Source organism: Anabrus simplex, chromosome 2 (genome assembly GCF_040414725.1).
Source record: "Anabrus simplex isolate iqAnaSimp1 chromosome 2, ASM4041472v1, whole genome shotgun sequence".
NCBI lineage: Eukaryota > Metazoa > Arthropoda > Insecta > Orthoptera > Tettigoniidae > Anabrus > Anabrus simplex.
The window spans coordinates 709,012,611-709,027,779 of NC_090266.1; the positions used below are offsets into that span (position 1 = coordinate 709,012,611).

Consider the following 15,169-nt stretch of genomic DNA (forward strand, 5'->3'; position numbering starts at 1 on the left):
ATTGGGGTCTTACCAGTGACTTAATATGCCCTCTCCTTCACATCCTTACAACCAACTGCAATACCCTCATAACCATATGAAGAGATCTGTAACCTTTATTTATTTATTTAGTCCAATTATTTATTTTAATTAAGTTATTTTTTTACAGGTTTGGTCTGTTGTTAAATGATTCCTTTTTCAGGTATGTTTCAAAAAGAAATTAAAAATCATAAATTAGTTTTGACGGACTGAAGAACATAACACTTATAGGTGCATATAATTGCTCAAGCCTCTAGTTCTTCATGGAACCAACAGAACTAGTCTCAATCTTTACAAAGCCAATAGAAAATACAGAAACTACCTAGCACTGGTTCTGTTTTTGAAAAACAACTTTACAAATATAACAGACCATTTATGTATTAAAATAACCTCACCCAGGAAAATACTCAAAACAGTTCAAACATTTCCTGACCTTTGTGAAATGGATTTGATGTCTTCAAAGAGAACTCCACAGGTTTCAGAAGCTTTCTGCCTTGTCGTGCAAACTGCAAAGAGAACATATAATATACTTAGATAATGGACATACGTACACACATACACTTGTATTATAAGCACTCTTAAGTTCTTAGAGAACCAAACGAATGTCTTCAAAATCCTCCATTCTAGTACTGTGACTATTAATCCTTCTTCTCTGAATTAATGTACCAATACAAAAAGGTCATCAGCATAAGACTTTATATTTCAAACCATAAGCTTCCTGCATGGATCAGTGGTAGAGTGCCAGCCTCCAGCTATCAAGACCATACAGTCAAATCTGGCCGAGGTAGTCTGATTTTTGAAGGATGGAAAAAAGTCTGTTTAGTACTCCATATCATAAGATGTAGGCATGTAAAAGATCTCTGGTGAAACACTTTATGTCTACCAAACAAAAGTATAAAATTCAGCCTTAGATCCCCAGAAGTGATCCGATTTCCTGCCATCTCGTAGAATAAAACAGACATTGAAATTGACATACATGCAGCCTAGATTACATCAAATAAAAATTCTTGCACATGGTAACTGAGGCCATATGATGATGATGATGATTATGATGATGATTATGATGATGATGATTATTATTATTATTATTATTATTATTATTATTATTATTATTATTATTATTATTATTATTATTATTATTACAATCGAAAAAGGTGTACAATTTAGCATTTTCCACCGATTTCTAATGTCATCCATGAATTCCTTGGAGACAATAATTATTTGTTTGCACATGTTTATTTCCACTGTTGCGAACAAAGAGAGAACTGGTAGAGATATGAAAATAATCTGAACAATTTTGCTGTCTGTTTAATGCCCCTGTAACACAGAAAGGTTTTTGTCAATGATAGAAGAGGAAATGAAACAGACTAGGAAGAAGGTGGTCATGGACTTAATTAAGGTATAATTCTGGCATTTGCTGGGTGTGATAATGGGAAACCAAAGATGCTGCCAAAGGTGGGGTTGGAACTCACAATCTATCAAATACAGCTACACAACCCACACTGCACAGTCAATTCACTTGGTGAACCTCAACAACTGGCAAGGACTATTTGGTCAAGAAATTGTTTGCCGAATTAATTATCTGATATCAGTTAATGGACTAGGCATGCTGAAACACTGGCTTACTTGAGATCTTCAAAGTTAAGTAATACTAGGTGCAGGTAGTACTTGAAAGCATAATGCATACTGTTAGTTGCTACACGATAAAATAAAGTAAATTATTTTGTGAGCATTCACGTAGCCTCAGTATAACATACTGCAAAGGAAAACAGAGTATCTATCCACCAACTGTCACTGTGGATCAAATTTGAATCATTAAGTTTTGTCCAGTTTTCCTAATAGTAGTAGAATTAAATGAAAGGTAATAAAGGATCTGCAATAGACACAACTTCAGTTCTCAAACTAAGTTGGTTCACAGATCTACCTGCTCTTTTAATTTGCATTTAAATAATATTTAAAAAATTTCTACAACAGAAATCACCGACAAAGGACCTTTTTGGTTGTTTTACTGAGGGGTTAATCCATATTATATTCATGTCCTCTGTGAAGAATGAACTAAGTTAAACATCATCGCTCCTTCCTTAATCTAACCATTTCCTTTGGAGTGACCAATTTTGGAAGATTTCAAAATCTGTACCAGGTACTTGTATTCAATTACAGAAACTGTCTTCCAAGCCATTCACTCACCAACATCCATACTTCAAGACAAATTATGCAATTGGAAATGATGATAATGACCAAAGAGGATGCTTGTTGTTTAAAGGGGCCTAACGTCTAAGATGACCAAAGAGGTCGTGATCTTGAAGTTAGGCACTCAAAACAGGTATCACCGCCTTTATTTTAAAAGTCGCATATTAACGCTTCCTGAGAACTCATTCTTTATTGCCTTTTCCAAATTAGAACAATATGATGTAACTATCAAGATGGAGATTTTAACTGCAGTAATAGGTAATTGAATGGTTTAAGGGACCATTTCATACACAATAGTGCTGAGGACTGATGTTAGTAAGGCAAGTTTTTCTTGGGACTAGAGGAAAGTTATAATTAGCTTTACATTTTTGTACATAACTAGTACCCAACAAATATTAACCAAAAACTAACTTGCATTGAAATAAGACATATTCTGTGGCCCCGGACTGCATAACTATATTAGAAAAGAAGGTTCCACAGAAAAGGTATCACTAAAGTGGCTCTTGATTCTTGTGCATCATGCATTTAATTGCAAATATCTTTTTGTTTTATATTTAAAAAATTAAATTGTAATTTTCTTCCCAGTTTCCCCTGTTGAAAGATTTCAAAATCTGTACCAGATATTAGTATTACAGACATTACGCCAGAGGTACAATGCCCCATTTCAAACAATACATCCTTCTTAAGACGTAATACTAAAAATAAAAGGTATTTTCTTGAATATTACATAAAAATAAATTGTTTTATATGAAGCCCTAAATATGATAGCCACTTTAATATTCGGCTGCACAAATCTCCATATAAATAACACCATATAAGAAAACAGTCAATATCCAATACTTCGAAGCACATCAATTCATCGTATGACATTCAGATTTTTTTTGTGTTGTCAGCGTGTATAGACCCCATTCCTCTTGAATTATTTTTTCTAGCTCATTCTTGGAACTCATTGGTGTTCTGTACACTCTTCTTTTCATCTCAATTAGGTTGAGGTCTGAGTTTTGGGAAAGTGCTTCAATTACGTTGGGACAGTTGTACAACAGCCAACTTCACACAATTCAAGATTTGTTCTTCGGGTCCTTGTCCTGATAACATTTAAAACTACCTCTGATGCTTCAATTTATCTGCACTTAAATGCAGACTTTCTCTCAAAATGCAGAGTTCATAGTTCTATCAATTCAGGTCATTTCTCAAACTCCATCTGAAGGCATGCAGCCCAAATCATAATGCTGCCTCCTCTGTGTTTGACAGTGGAATCATAATGTTGCCTCCACTGTGTTCGACAGTGGACTGTACATTTCTGTTTTCTAGCTCTTCGTTTGGCTTGTGCTGAAAGCATACCTTGTCATCAGAGTCAAAAACTTTAAATATGATCTTGTAGGTAAAAATTATGTTGTTCCACCAAGATTAATATTTATTAACATGGTATTTGACAAACCACAATCCCTTCTTTCTGTTTACCTCACTAATGAAGGGCTTCTTTCTGCCAGATGAGTATAATGGAAAGGGTGACAGACATAAAGCTGAAAATTACAGGCCAGTCAGTGTGACATGCACTGCATTGTAAGCTTTGGGAAAGCATTCTTTCTGATTATATTAGCCATGTTTGCAAAATTAATAACTGGTTTGATAAAAGGCAGTTCGCATTTAGGAAAGATTATTCCACTGAAGCTCAACTTGTAGGATTCCAGCAAGATATAGCAGATATCTTGGATTCAGGAGGTCAAATGGACTGCACTGCAATTGACTGTGTAAGGCATTTGATAGGGTGGATTATGGGAGACTACTGGCAAAAATGAGTGTAATTGGACTAGACAAAAGAGTGACTGAATGGGTGGATATATTTCTAGAAAACAGAACACAGAGAATTAGAGTAGGCGAAGCTTTATCTGACCCTGAAATAATTAAGAGGGGACATTTATGTTTTCTAATATAAATGATATGAGTAAAGAAGTGGAATCAGAGATAAGGCTTTTTGCAGATAATGTTATTCTGTAAAGAGTAATAAATAAGTTACAAGATTGTGAACAACTGCACAATGACCTTGATAATGTTGTGAGATGGACTGTAGGCAATGATATGATGATAAACGGGGTTAAAAGTCAGGTTTTGAGTTTCACAAATAGGAAAAATCCTCTCAGTTTTAATTACTGCATTGATGGGGCGAACGCTCCTTATGGGAATCATTGTAAGTAAGTATCTGGGTGTTAATATAAGTTAAGTAATTGGGGTAATCACATAAATTGAGAGTAAAGATCTTTGCACATGGTTATGAAGGTCTTTAGGGGTTACAGTAAGGATGCAAAGGAGAGGGCATATAAATCTCTGGTAAGACCCCAACTAGAGTATGGTTCCAGTGTATGGGACCCTCACCAGGATTACTTGATTCAAGAACTGGAAAATATCCAAAGAAAAGCAGCTCGATTTGTTCTGGGTGATTTCCGACAAGAGTAGTATTACAAAAATTGTTGCAAAGTTTGGGCTGGGAAGACTTGGGAGAAAGGAGACGAGGTGCTCGACTAAGTGGTATATAATATTAAAATCTAATTTTTATTTGAAAATTGTCCACCTTTTCAATACAATATATTTTCTTTCAACATTATAACCTTTACATCATTGTTGATTCTATCAATGGAACATGTTTTGCCCTTATTTTTTGGACATCATCAGTCATGTTTCTTAACTCAAAATCATAAAATATATTCAGGATCCTGTTTATATTAATCTTGTAGTATTATTTAAAATGCCATATTATGAAAGTTAGTTAAAATATGCTTTTTGCGTTACCTAAGTGTCCACATTTGACGAGATAATGATGGCCAGTGGGATTATACGTATACATTGAATAAATACTAAACCTAATATAAAAGTATTGAAATAACACTAAAAACTATAATTTAAAATTGTTGATCAACTTTGGCAGGTTTTAGCACTCAGTCTTATTGTCCACTGGTGTATTAATTCATTTTTGAACACATACTCATGAATATACAATTTTAGTTCACACTGGAAAATTCTCTAGCAAAGTTATTATACTAGCTGAATGTCTAGTAAATTTTGTTAACAAACGTACTTAAATACCAATAACATTGAAAATAAACTAATAGCTAGGTCTGTAACTTATTGAAAGATGTTGGCTAGTTTAGTACAGTAATTCTTAGTATTTAACAGGGCATGTCCTGTCAATTTTAATAGAAATCCTTAATATTCACTATTTCTTGATCCTATTATTATGTTGTCAAATCTGGCGTCACCTCTGAAATTTTAACTTAGCAAGCGTTTTATCTGGATGTTGTCGAATTGTTAAGTTGCTTGCTTGTTGTTGTTGTTGTTGTTCTTTAACTGTTGGGGTAGTGTGCCGCTTGTCGTTAACGAGGATCGAATAGGGGACTACTCAATTTGTTATGTTAAAGATGGAATTCTGTAGCTTCAATTTGAAAAATGGAGTTGTTTGAGTGTCTGGAATGAGAAGAACTGTATCTCTTAATATTGAAGTGTGTATTATTCCTCATCAAATATAATAATTTATAAATTTATAATTTATTCCCCATTAAATTTAATAATACACACTTCAATATTAAGAAATACAGTTCTTCTCATTCAAGACACTCAATCAACTTCATTCTTCAAATTGAAGCTACAGAATTCCATCTTTAACATAACAAATTGAGTAGTCCCCTATTTGATCCTCGTTAACAACAAGCGGCACACTACCCCAACAGTTAAACAACAACAACAAGCAACTTAATAACTCGACAACATCCAAATAATATGCTTGCTAAGTTAAAATTTCAGAGGTGATGCCGGATTTGACAACATAATAATAGGATCAAGAAATAGTGAATTTTAAGGATTTCTATAAAAATTGACAGGACATGACCTGTTAAACACTAAGAATTACTGTATTAAACTGGCCAAAATATTTCAATAATGTCGCCATTGATGCTTTCACGGCCCGTACTTATAGACGATACTGTATAGGCTTTTGGGCTTATGCCGTGTCAAGAAAATAAGGTGAATATCTTTCAATAAGTTACAAACCTAGCTATTAGTTTATTTATAATGTTTTTGGTGTTTAAGTACGTTTGTTAACAAAATTTACTAGACATTCAGCTGGTATAATAACTTTGCTAGAGAATTTTCCAATGTGAACTAAAATTGTATTTTCATGAGTACGTGTTCAAAAATGAATTAATACACCAGTGGACAATAAGACTGAGTGCTAAAATCAGCCAAAGTTGATCAACAATTTTAAATTATAGTTTTGTGGCATTATTTCAATACCTTTTTCTTGCCATTTGCTTTACGTCGCACTGGCACAGATAGGTCTTATGGCGACGATGGAACAGGAAAGGCCTACGAATGGGAAGGAAGCGGCTATGGACTTAATTAAGGTACAGCCCCAGCATTTGCCTGGTGTGAACACGGAAAACCATCTTCAGGGCTGCCGACAGTGGGTTTCGAACCCACTATCTCCCAGAATCAAGCTCACAGCTCCGCGCTCCTAACCACACGGCCAACTCGCCCGGTATTTCAATACTTTTATATTAGGTTTAGTATTTACTCAATGTATATGCATAATCCCACTGGCATCATTATATAGTCAAATGTGGACACTTATGTAATGCAAAAAGCATATTTTAACTAGCTTTCATAATATGGCATTTTAAAGAATACTACAAGATTAATACAAACAGGATCCTGAATATATTTTTATGATTTTGAGTTAAGAAACATGGCTGACGATGCCCCATAAATAAGGGCGAAACATGTCCCATTTATAGAATCAACAATAATGTAAAGGTTCTAATGTCAACAGAAAATATATTGTATTGAAAAGGTGGACAATTTTCAAATGAAAATTAGATTTTAATATTACATTCAAGTTCAATACGGACCAAAAAATGAGATTCATATCTTGTAAGTGGTATGTTGCGAGCTGTCAGTGGAGAGATGACGTAGAATGACATTAGTAGATGAATGATTTTGAGTTGTGTCTTTAAAAGTAGGAAAGATCACAATATGAAGATAAAATTTGAATTCAAGAGGACAAACTGGGGCAAATATTTGTTTACAGGAAGGGGAATTAAAGATTGGAATAACTTACCAAGGGAGATGTTCAATAAATTTCCAATTTCTTTGCAGTCATTTAAGGAAAGGCTAGGAAAACAACATATAGGGAATCTGCCACCTGGGCGACTGCCCTAAATGCAAATCAGTAGTAAATGATTTGATTTGAGTGAGCTCTATCATTGTATTATTCTTTTTTCATAACTCAACAAACTGATTCAAGGATGGGTCTTCTTTTCAGTGAGTTTCTTGGGCTGACCTTTTTGAGTAACTGACTCCAGCCTGTCTTCCTTGTCGAATCTTCTCATTGTGCTCCATAGCAGATAAAGCAGCTCACTTATTTGCCTTTGAGACATTCCCTTAGCGTGACAGAATATTATCACTTGATGTTGTTCAAACGTGGGATCCTTTCCTTTTTGACCCATATAGGCCTAATTGACAGTCTGCAATATCACATTGACACCAGGATGTACAGAGGACTGTGCATGAGTGAGCAGACAGCCTTGAGCAATAAACACACAACTTTGCTGAATGTTAAAATGCCACGTCCGTGCAACACTTCAAAAATGTACATTATTAATTTTGCTACTACAGAAGTCTAACCTAGTTTTTAGTATGTATATTTGTGGGATTTGAGCATGTTTTTGTAGATCTATCTAATTTTAATTCTTATCTCCACTGTATGATAAAGACTATCAGAAACAGAACACCTCTGGCTGAATATTAATGAGATAGGTACTCAGTACATATATCTTCATTATAGAATGTAAGGCCTGTCAGTACTCAGTTTCCAAGCCTCAGTGAATGAACAAAGCACCTCTGTAATCCTCATCTGCTGCTAGCATGGTTGCCTCTTATGCTTCTTACCTTGAAATCATTAAAAGGCAAGAATGATCATCTTTCTCTATGGCTATGTCTAGAGTCTACTATGTAATTTACTGTCCTCCATTTGCTTCACATACACTGCACTGTTTCATACAATTTGCTATTTTTGAACTTAACTTTCATCTCTTCATTAGGTATATCCTCCTGTAATTATTTCTGTTATCTCCAGCCTATGCACAAGATATCCTGAGTTCCCCTGGCGTTCACTTCTAAACAGTACAGTTTCCTCAAAGAGCTGAGTAAGGCCAATTACATCCGTGAACTCACTGCATAAGCCCTGCAAATGATTTGATTTAATTTATTATAATATTGGTTTCACGTCCCACTAACTACTTTTTTACGGTCTTTGGAGACATCAGGGTGCCAGAGTTATTCCCCGTGGGAGTTCTTTCATGTACCGGTAAAGTTACAGACATGGGGCTGACATATTTGGCCACCTTCAAATACTACTGGACTGAGCCAAGACTGAATCTGCCAACTTGGTCTCAGATAGCCAACACCTTAACCGTCTGAGCCACTCACCCCAGCGATTTAATACCTCTCACTATACTACCATTCTTGGAGAATAAATATCTTAAGTATCTACTTGAAAGTTTCATTCAAAATCCACAGCCTGTTTCCAGTCATTCGACCGGGTCAGGAATGGAATGAATGAAGCACCCATCTAGCGGCTAGGATAGGAATTGTGCCGGCTGCTGAAGCCTGTTGCGCTCCTCTGGGACAATGATAAATGACTGACAGATGAAATGAAATGTTAATGGAGAGTGTTGCTGAAATGAAATATGACAGGGAAAACCGTAGTACCCGGAGAAAAACCTGTCTGCCTCCACTTTGTCCAGCACAAATCTCACATGGAAGGACTGGGATTTGAAACTTGAAAGTTTCATATTCCCTCTAAATAAAAATTGATTATTTTAGGATTCTTCCCAACGAACATCACTGACGTCTTCAAAATACTGTATTGATCTTTGTTAACGTTACAAGTTTTCAAGCTAATAGGATACAAGTTTGCCAGTCTGCCATCAAGTAATCACAAGAAGCCGAAATGTATAAATAACATAAAACTAGAACCGATCATGAGCAAATTTTTAGGTGGATATCATAAATATCATAAATTAACTACAACCCTAGTAGGTCTTTTCTACTTAAAATGATTCAAATCACGCTGAAAGTTCAGTTAGCATTGAGGTAGAAGAACTTGCAGGCTGGTTAAGGTCAGTTGCACACCTATCCAGTCAATGACAAATGAAACTGTCCGAGGAAACGAAAGACCTCAGCATAAACCTATCTTACTCTTGCTTTGTTTTTGTTTTTTCTTCTTTACATTGCAGCAACACAGATAAGTCTTATGGCGATGATGGGATGGGATAAGCCTAGGAATGAGAAGGAAGCGGCCATGGCCTTAATTAAGGTACAGCCCAAGCATTTTCCTGGTGTGAAAATGGGAAACCACAGAAAACCATCTTCAGGGCTGCCGACTGTGGGGTTTAACCCACTACCTCCCGGATACAAGCTCACAGCTGTGTGGCCCTAACTGCACGGCCAACTCACCTGGTACTCCTACTTTGTTGAGCATAGATATAACAAGCAATCATCCAGATTAATATTGACTGAGAACTAATCCTTTATTGCCTATGCTCTCATTACAACACAATTAAATCATTGTTGAGATACAGGATTTAATTTACATTTGCAATGCAGCATGACTTCTAATCTTCTGAATCTACTTTTCCTTTTATATTTTTGGTGAAAAGATTCATGTTTCAGCATCTAGACCTTTAACGTAATTTAAGTCTTGGAATTCAGATGTATCTTCTATATTTAAGGAATTTTGCAAGTTAAAATAGGTTCACAAACTCTGGTTTATGGTAATGGCATTCAACAGGTGGTAATTACTTATCCATTTTATAAATCTAACTGCAAGTGATTTTTGTGAGGCAAAACTTATTGCATGAAGTACATTTTGGTGCTCACAACAAAATATTTCACTAATGATGGTCCTTTCTTCTGGCTCTCTAAGAATTCCAGTCTGTACTTTGTTTTCTACGACAGTGTGTTTCCTGCAGTACAGTATGTCTAATCCAATATGTCACCAATTAATGGTAGGTCACAACTTGCAGACAACAGACTACCTTCTGTAGATAACACCACCAAATTATATTCTCATAAGACTGCACTTTAAATCACTACAGACTACGACAGTAGGGCCTAATCTTTAGCAGTTCAGCTACTGGTACCTCTCAAAAATGTAAATCCCCAATTGTCTTCACCAGAATGAATTACCATACTGACTACCACTTGCACAGCATTATTTGATTCACATAGGTACATTTAATAAGGTGTGTGGCTCCATAAATACTCAATGAACAAACACAGGGAGTCTCTCACACCACCCAAGGCCATATCAGTGAATACCAGGAACACAGGAGAGTGGTGGGGAAGTGTGGGACAAATCTGATCACAGCAAGAAAAATTTCCTAAATTAAAAGCAATCTCCTGCTGGTTTGAATTCCATACAAAATTAGGTCAAGTGACTTCTTGACACATGAAACATAAAACTGTAGGCTCTCGATGTGAGCAAGAGATTGCAAGCAATGGAATACCAATTTCACACTAGCATTCATTCTGTTAGTGGAAACTAAATTGGTCTATTCATTCAAAGATTTCTTATTTTTGTGCACCATTCAAAATTTAAGACTACCGGTACCGGTATTCCTTTATCTTCAGTATTAGGAATTAGCGAAGTGACATTTAAAGTGAATGAATATGGAGGTCAAATAATTAATCAAATAATTAAACAGGTCACCACTTAATCGACATGTTTTTAATTACATTTATTTTTTAAACGGATCATTTTTCATTTGACTGTGGGCTTAATGTTTAGTTTGTAAGTTAAATAGCATTTGTGTGGAATTCAGAATCGGGTTCCTTTTAAGCCCATAGTTAACCAGAAGACATGTGGAATTTGGAGTGTCATTACATGAAAACCGTTCAATTTCTTCCTTCATTATGAACTGATATTTTTCATTCACTTCGTGCCATTAAAAAAATAAGTACCTTTCTCCGTTTATGATTTAAAATGATCAGCAGTATAAGGTTCTTTCGAGACTCCCTGCACGTACGGTACAGTACGTTTCAGAAAACTCAGGTCACGAAGCTATAAAATTATCTGAAACAAGTGCAATTGCATGCAACAATAAATTCTGAGAAAACTAAAAAAAAAAAAAATCGCATTCCTAAGTCAGGGTGGCGAGGAAAGTTTTAGAAGTAGGTTAGGTAAGAATAGAGAATCATAAAGCATAGACATTCACCCTAAAAAGAGCAGTTATGAATAAATGGGTTCAGAAACAGTTCACACTGAGTTCTCTTCGAACAAATTAAATTAAGTGGGAAATATGAACGGTGTAATACTTTACGGGAGTTAATTCAGTGTCGCTTGCTCTCCAGCGAGGTTGTGTTGTCAGCGCCAGCGCTAGTACTGTAGTACCGAGAATCACCACAAGGGTAGAAGAAACCTGTCTATCGAGCCGTAAAAGCCGACACGCCTGAGAACCGGGTGGAACAAAATATTCGAGTCACACAGCCGCAGGCAGTATATAGTCATGTACGAAAATTATGAAGGTTTCGGGCATATACGATACCATATTTAACCCACTTCCTGAAATTATGATTATTTTGTTATTAGCGTCTAGGGTCTGAATTCCAGCTAAGTGCGGTCTTCCTCAACGCTCACTCTAGGACATGGATGAAATAGTACCGGTACAATTTTTTTAAGTCCCCGACGACCTACCCAAATCTTGACCTCAAATAATTTAATTGGCAGACAATAAAATAACGCAGATTACGATACGTATTGATACTTTCTCTTCGAACAAATTAAATTAAGTGGGAAATATGAACGGTGCAAAATACTTTACGGGAGTTAATTCAGTGTCGCTTGCATGCATAACAGCATGCAACAAAACCTGTTTAAAGTTATGGTATGTGATTTCAATTACAGTTTACAACCTCGACATGCACGTATCAAATGTCTTTTGGGGTCCGTATTGATACGTTTAACAGAAGCATAATTACTTAGGTCGATGACTGGAATAGTTCTTGCAAACGAAAATAAGTTAATATCCCAGCCGTTCCCGGAGTGAGTGTGGATAAATCTAGGAAAATACGATAGCCGCTGAATCTAGGAAAAAATTATAACCGCTGTCAACGTCGGAATTTAAGTGGCTACTTATGGGGCACAAGTGCACGACCTGACTACCAAGATTTTCCCAGTCTCTAAAGAAACCAATAACAGCATGCAACAAGACCTGTTTAAAGTCATGGTATGTGATTTCAATTACAGTTTACAACCTCGACATGCACGTATCAACTACAGAGAGATTTTATGTTAGCATTGTGTTTAAACGACATCTGATGAAAAGACCATCATATCCTTGAAGAATGTTCATTGGTAGTAAAGAATAAAAGAATTTTCTCTAGCGTAGCATTTGAAAGCTCAGTTTGATGACGTCCCCGGTTCATTGCGAAATGGAAACAGTACCTAAACACTATTGGGGCGGGGTGTTACATAATCTCTCTAGGAGTGGGAATGAAGCACCGTGGACGTACATAAGGTACAGCCCCACCATTTGCCTGGTGTGAAAATGGGAAACCATGGAAAACCATTTTCAGGGCTGTTGACAGTGGGGTTCCAAGTAAGTGTTGATTCGGCGCTGAATGCAACTCTTCGTGTCACTGAATTTTTACTTGAAATAAACTTTCGTGTTCAGTACACAGACTACATGCCGAGTCCAGCTCAATGGCTGAAAGGTCAACATAGTGCTCTTCAGTTCAGAGGGACCCGGATTCGATCCCTGGCCGGGTCGGAGATTTAAAACTTAAGTGGTTAATTCCCTTGGCTCGGAGACTGGGTGTTTGTACTGTCCCAAACATTCCTGCAACTCACACACAACACTATCCGCAAGTACAATAAAACGCAGCTTCCTATACCCTCGTCGGAGGGTCTGCCTTGCAAGGGCTGCGCCAGGCTAGAAATAGCCACACAAAATTAAATTAGCACATGTCGAAAGATATGTTAAATGCAGAACAAAAATGGCCAACCGGACACTAGTGGAATCCGAGGCTTGGGAGGCTTTAAGTCATTGGACATCGTTCCCAGCCCTTACCCCGGATAATTAGAATTTTATACATGGTACGGTATTTATTGGTAGTTAACTGTTGTTCTAAGGGGGAGGGGAACGAGTTTATCAGCACAGTTACATGCATTACACACACACACACACACACACAAAAACCACGATGCCAAGCAACATTTTCACACAATAAAGTACACGGAACAGATGGTAGCATTGTTCATTTTTAGTTTTTACCAATTTGCTTTACGTCGCACCGACACGGATAGGCCTTACGTCGACGATGGGATAGGAAACGGCTAGGAGTGGGAAGGAAGCGGCCGTGGCCTTAATCAATTAATTCAGAAAGCAGTCAAGTGCCAAAAAATGAAAAAAAATGAGTTAATGGCAAAATATGTTACTAATAGGGCTTACGCACATTTTGGTGCTGAAAACAGTCAAGAAACGTCCTCCTATAATGATCAGGAATTACATCGAATTTCGTATTTAGTTCAGAAACCAGTTAAGTGACACCGCTTGGCTGGTTTCTACAGTAAACTGCCGCACCTTGCCGGTTGGCGCTGCTGCTCTGCTGCTCAGCTGTTTATATTGTCATTGTTGTGTTTCTGGAATCGCATGTTCGTAGTTTTGTGAACAACTGTTTGAAAAAATGTTTCTTTTGTTTAGTGCAGTGTTTTTATAATCGTAGTGATATGTCTGAAAGTTCAGAAGACGAACCTGTATCTAAACTGAAACGAGGAGCTGTAGACAAACAAACTCACACGCGTAATAGCCTATTATTCGGAATGCAAGGGTAAAAGTAGGTTATATTACCAAATACAGTAGAGAAATACAGTAGTCTCTACTGTATTTGATATTACTTACTCAGGCAAGGAAGTACCTGGTCTGAGCCCTACATTATTCTTTGTTATTGTTTGTTTTAGGTGCCCATCAATATCAAGATGATACGTGACCTAAATGCCTTAAAACTAGCTACCTGATGGGATATGAACACTTATGACAGCATTTTAGAATGGCCTACTACAGAGAGAGAATGTGCTGTGGAGTTTAAACTCCTGTCATGATGAGCAGGCATTGCTGATTTCATCCTTTTAATAATTATATTTGTATCAGCAATGTAGTCTAAACCTATTAAAATATTTTCTATTTCCACAAATATGGGTTTTATGACAAAATCCTTTAAAAATTCAAGAATTATCCCATAAAAATATGTTTGCGACATTCGTTTATTTCAGAAACCAGTTAAGTGGAATTCTTTTTGGAAATTTTTACAGCAAAGTTAATAAGCACAACATATTTTTCCTTAGATAGAAAGATATAATACTTTCATGCTAAAATATTAAAACCCCTACCATAACATTTTGTCTGATGCTAGACAGTTTTTTTCATTTTCCCCAAAATGACAGATTTGGCGCTTTACTAGTTTCTGAAATAGTCGATTCAATTAAGGTACAGCCCCAGCATTTGCCTGGTGTGAAAACGGGAAACCACGGAAAACCATCTTCAGGCCTGCCCACACTGGTGTTCGAACCCATTATCTCCCGAATGCAAGCCCACAGCTGCGCGTCTAACCGCACGGCTAACTCGCTCGGTGATAGCACTGTTCATCCTTACATTTAAAACGTAGTAGCAACAACTCCTCTGTCTATTGCAGCTACTGTTTCCCGTAAACCTATCGCTTTGATGTATAAGTTACACAATATGCTCGTGCTAAAGGATGAAGAAAATAATCCACATTCTCACTCATCTCTGTTTCAAATTTGACTCATTAACATAGGGTGCCAATTACCGAATGAGGCAAGTGGAAATGGAGATCAATGTGTTAGTAAATGGAACTGAACATTTCTATTTACATTTTGCCGAAAGTATTTTAA

At 36.6% G+C, this 15,169-nt stretch overlaps 1 protein-coding gene across 2 annotated transcripts in view; it reads right to left on the reverse strand.

The window, feature by feature from the left end:
• Alas (5-aminolevulinate synthase) overlaps positions 1 to 15,169 on the reverse strand; it is a 164,031-nt gene that overhangs the window by 92,351 nt on the left and 56,511 nt on the right. The window contains exons 1-2 of one of the 2 annotated variants that reach the window (XM_067141327.2): positions 11,580 to 11,639; positions 452 to 524 (exon numbers count right to left, since the gene is read on the reverse strand). Coding sequence is in view for 1 of the 2 variants with exons in the window: in XM_067141326.2 (XP_066997427.2) it covers positions 452 to 524 (73 nt within the window). In the remaining variant the exon portion in view is untranslated. Of the gene's footprint in view, positions 1 to 451; positions 525 to 11,579; positions 11,640 to 15,169 lie in introns of those variants that run through there. The other variant, XM_067141326.2, reaches the window with a different exon arrangement.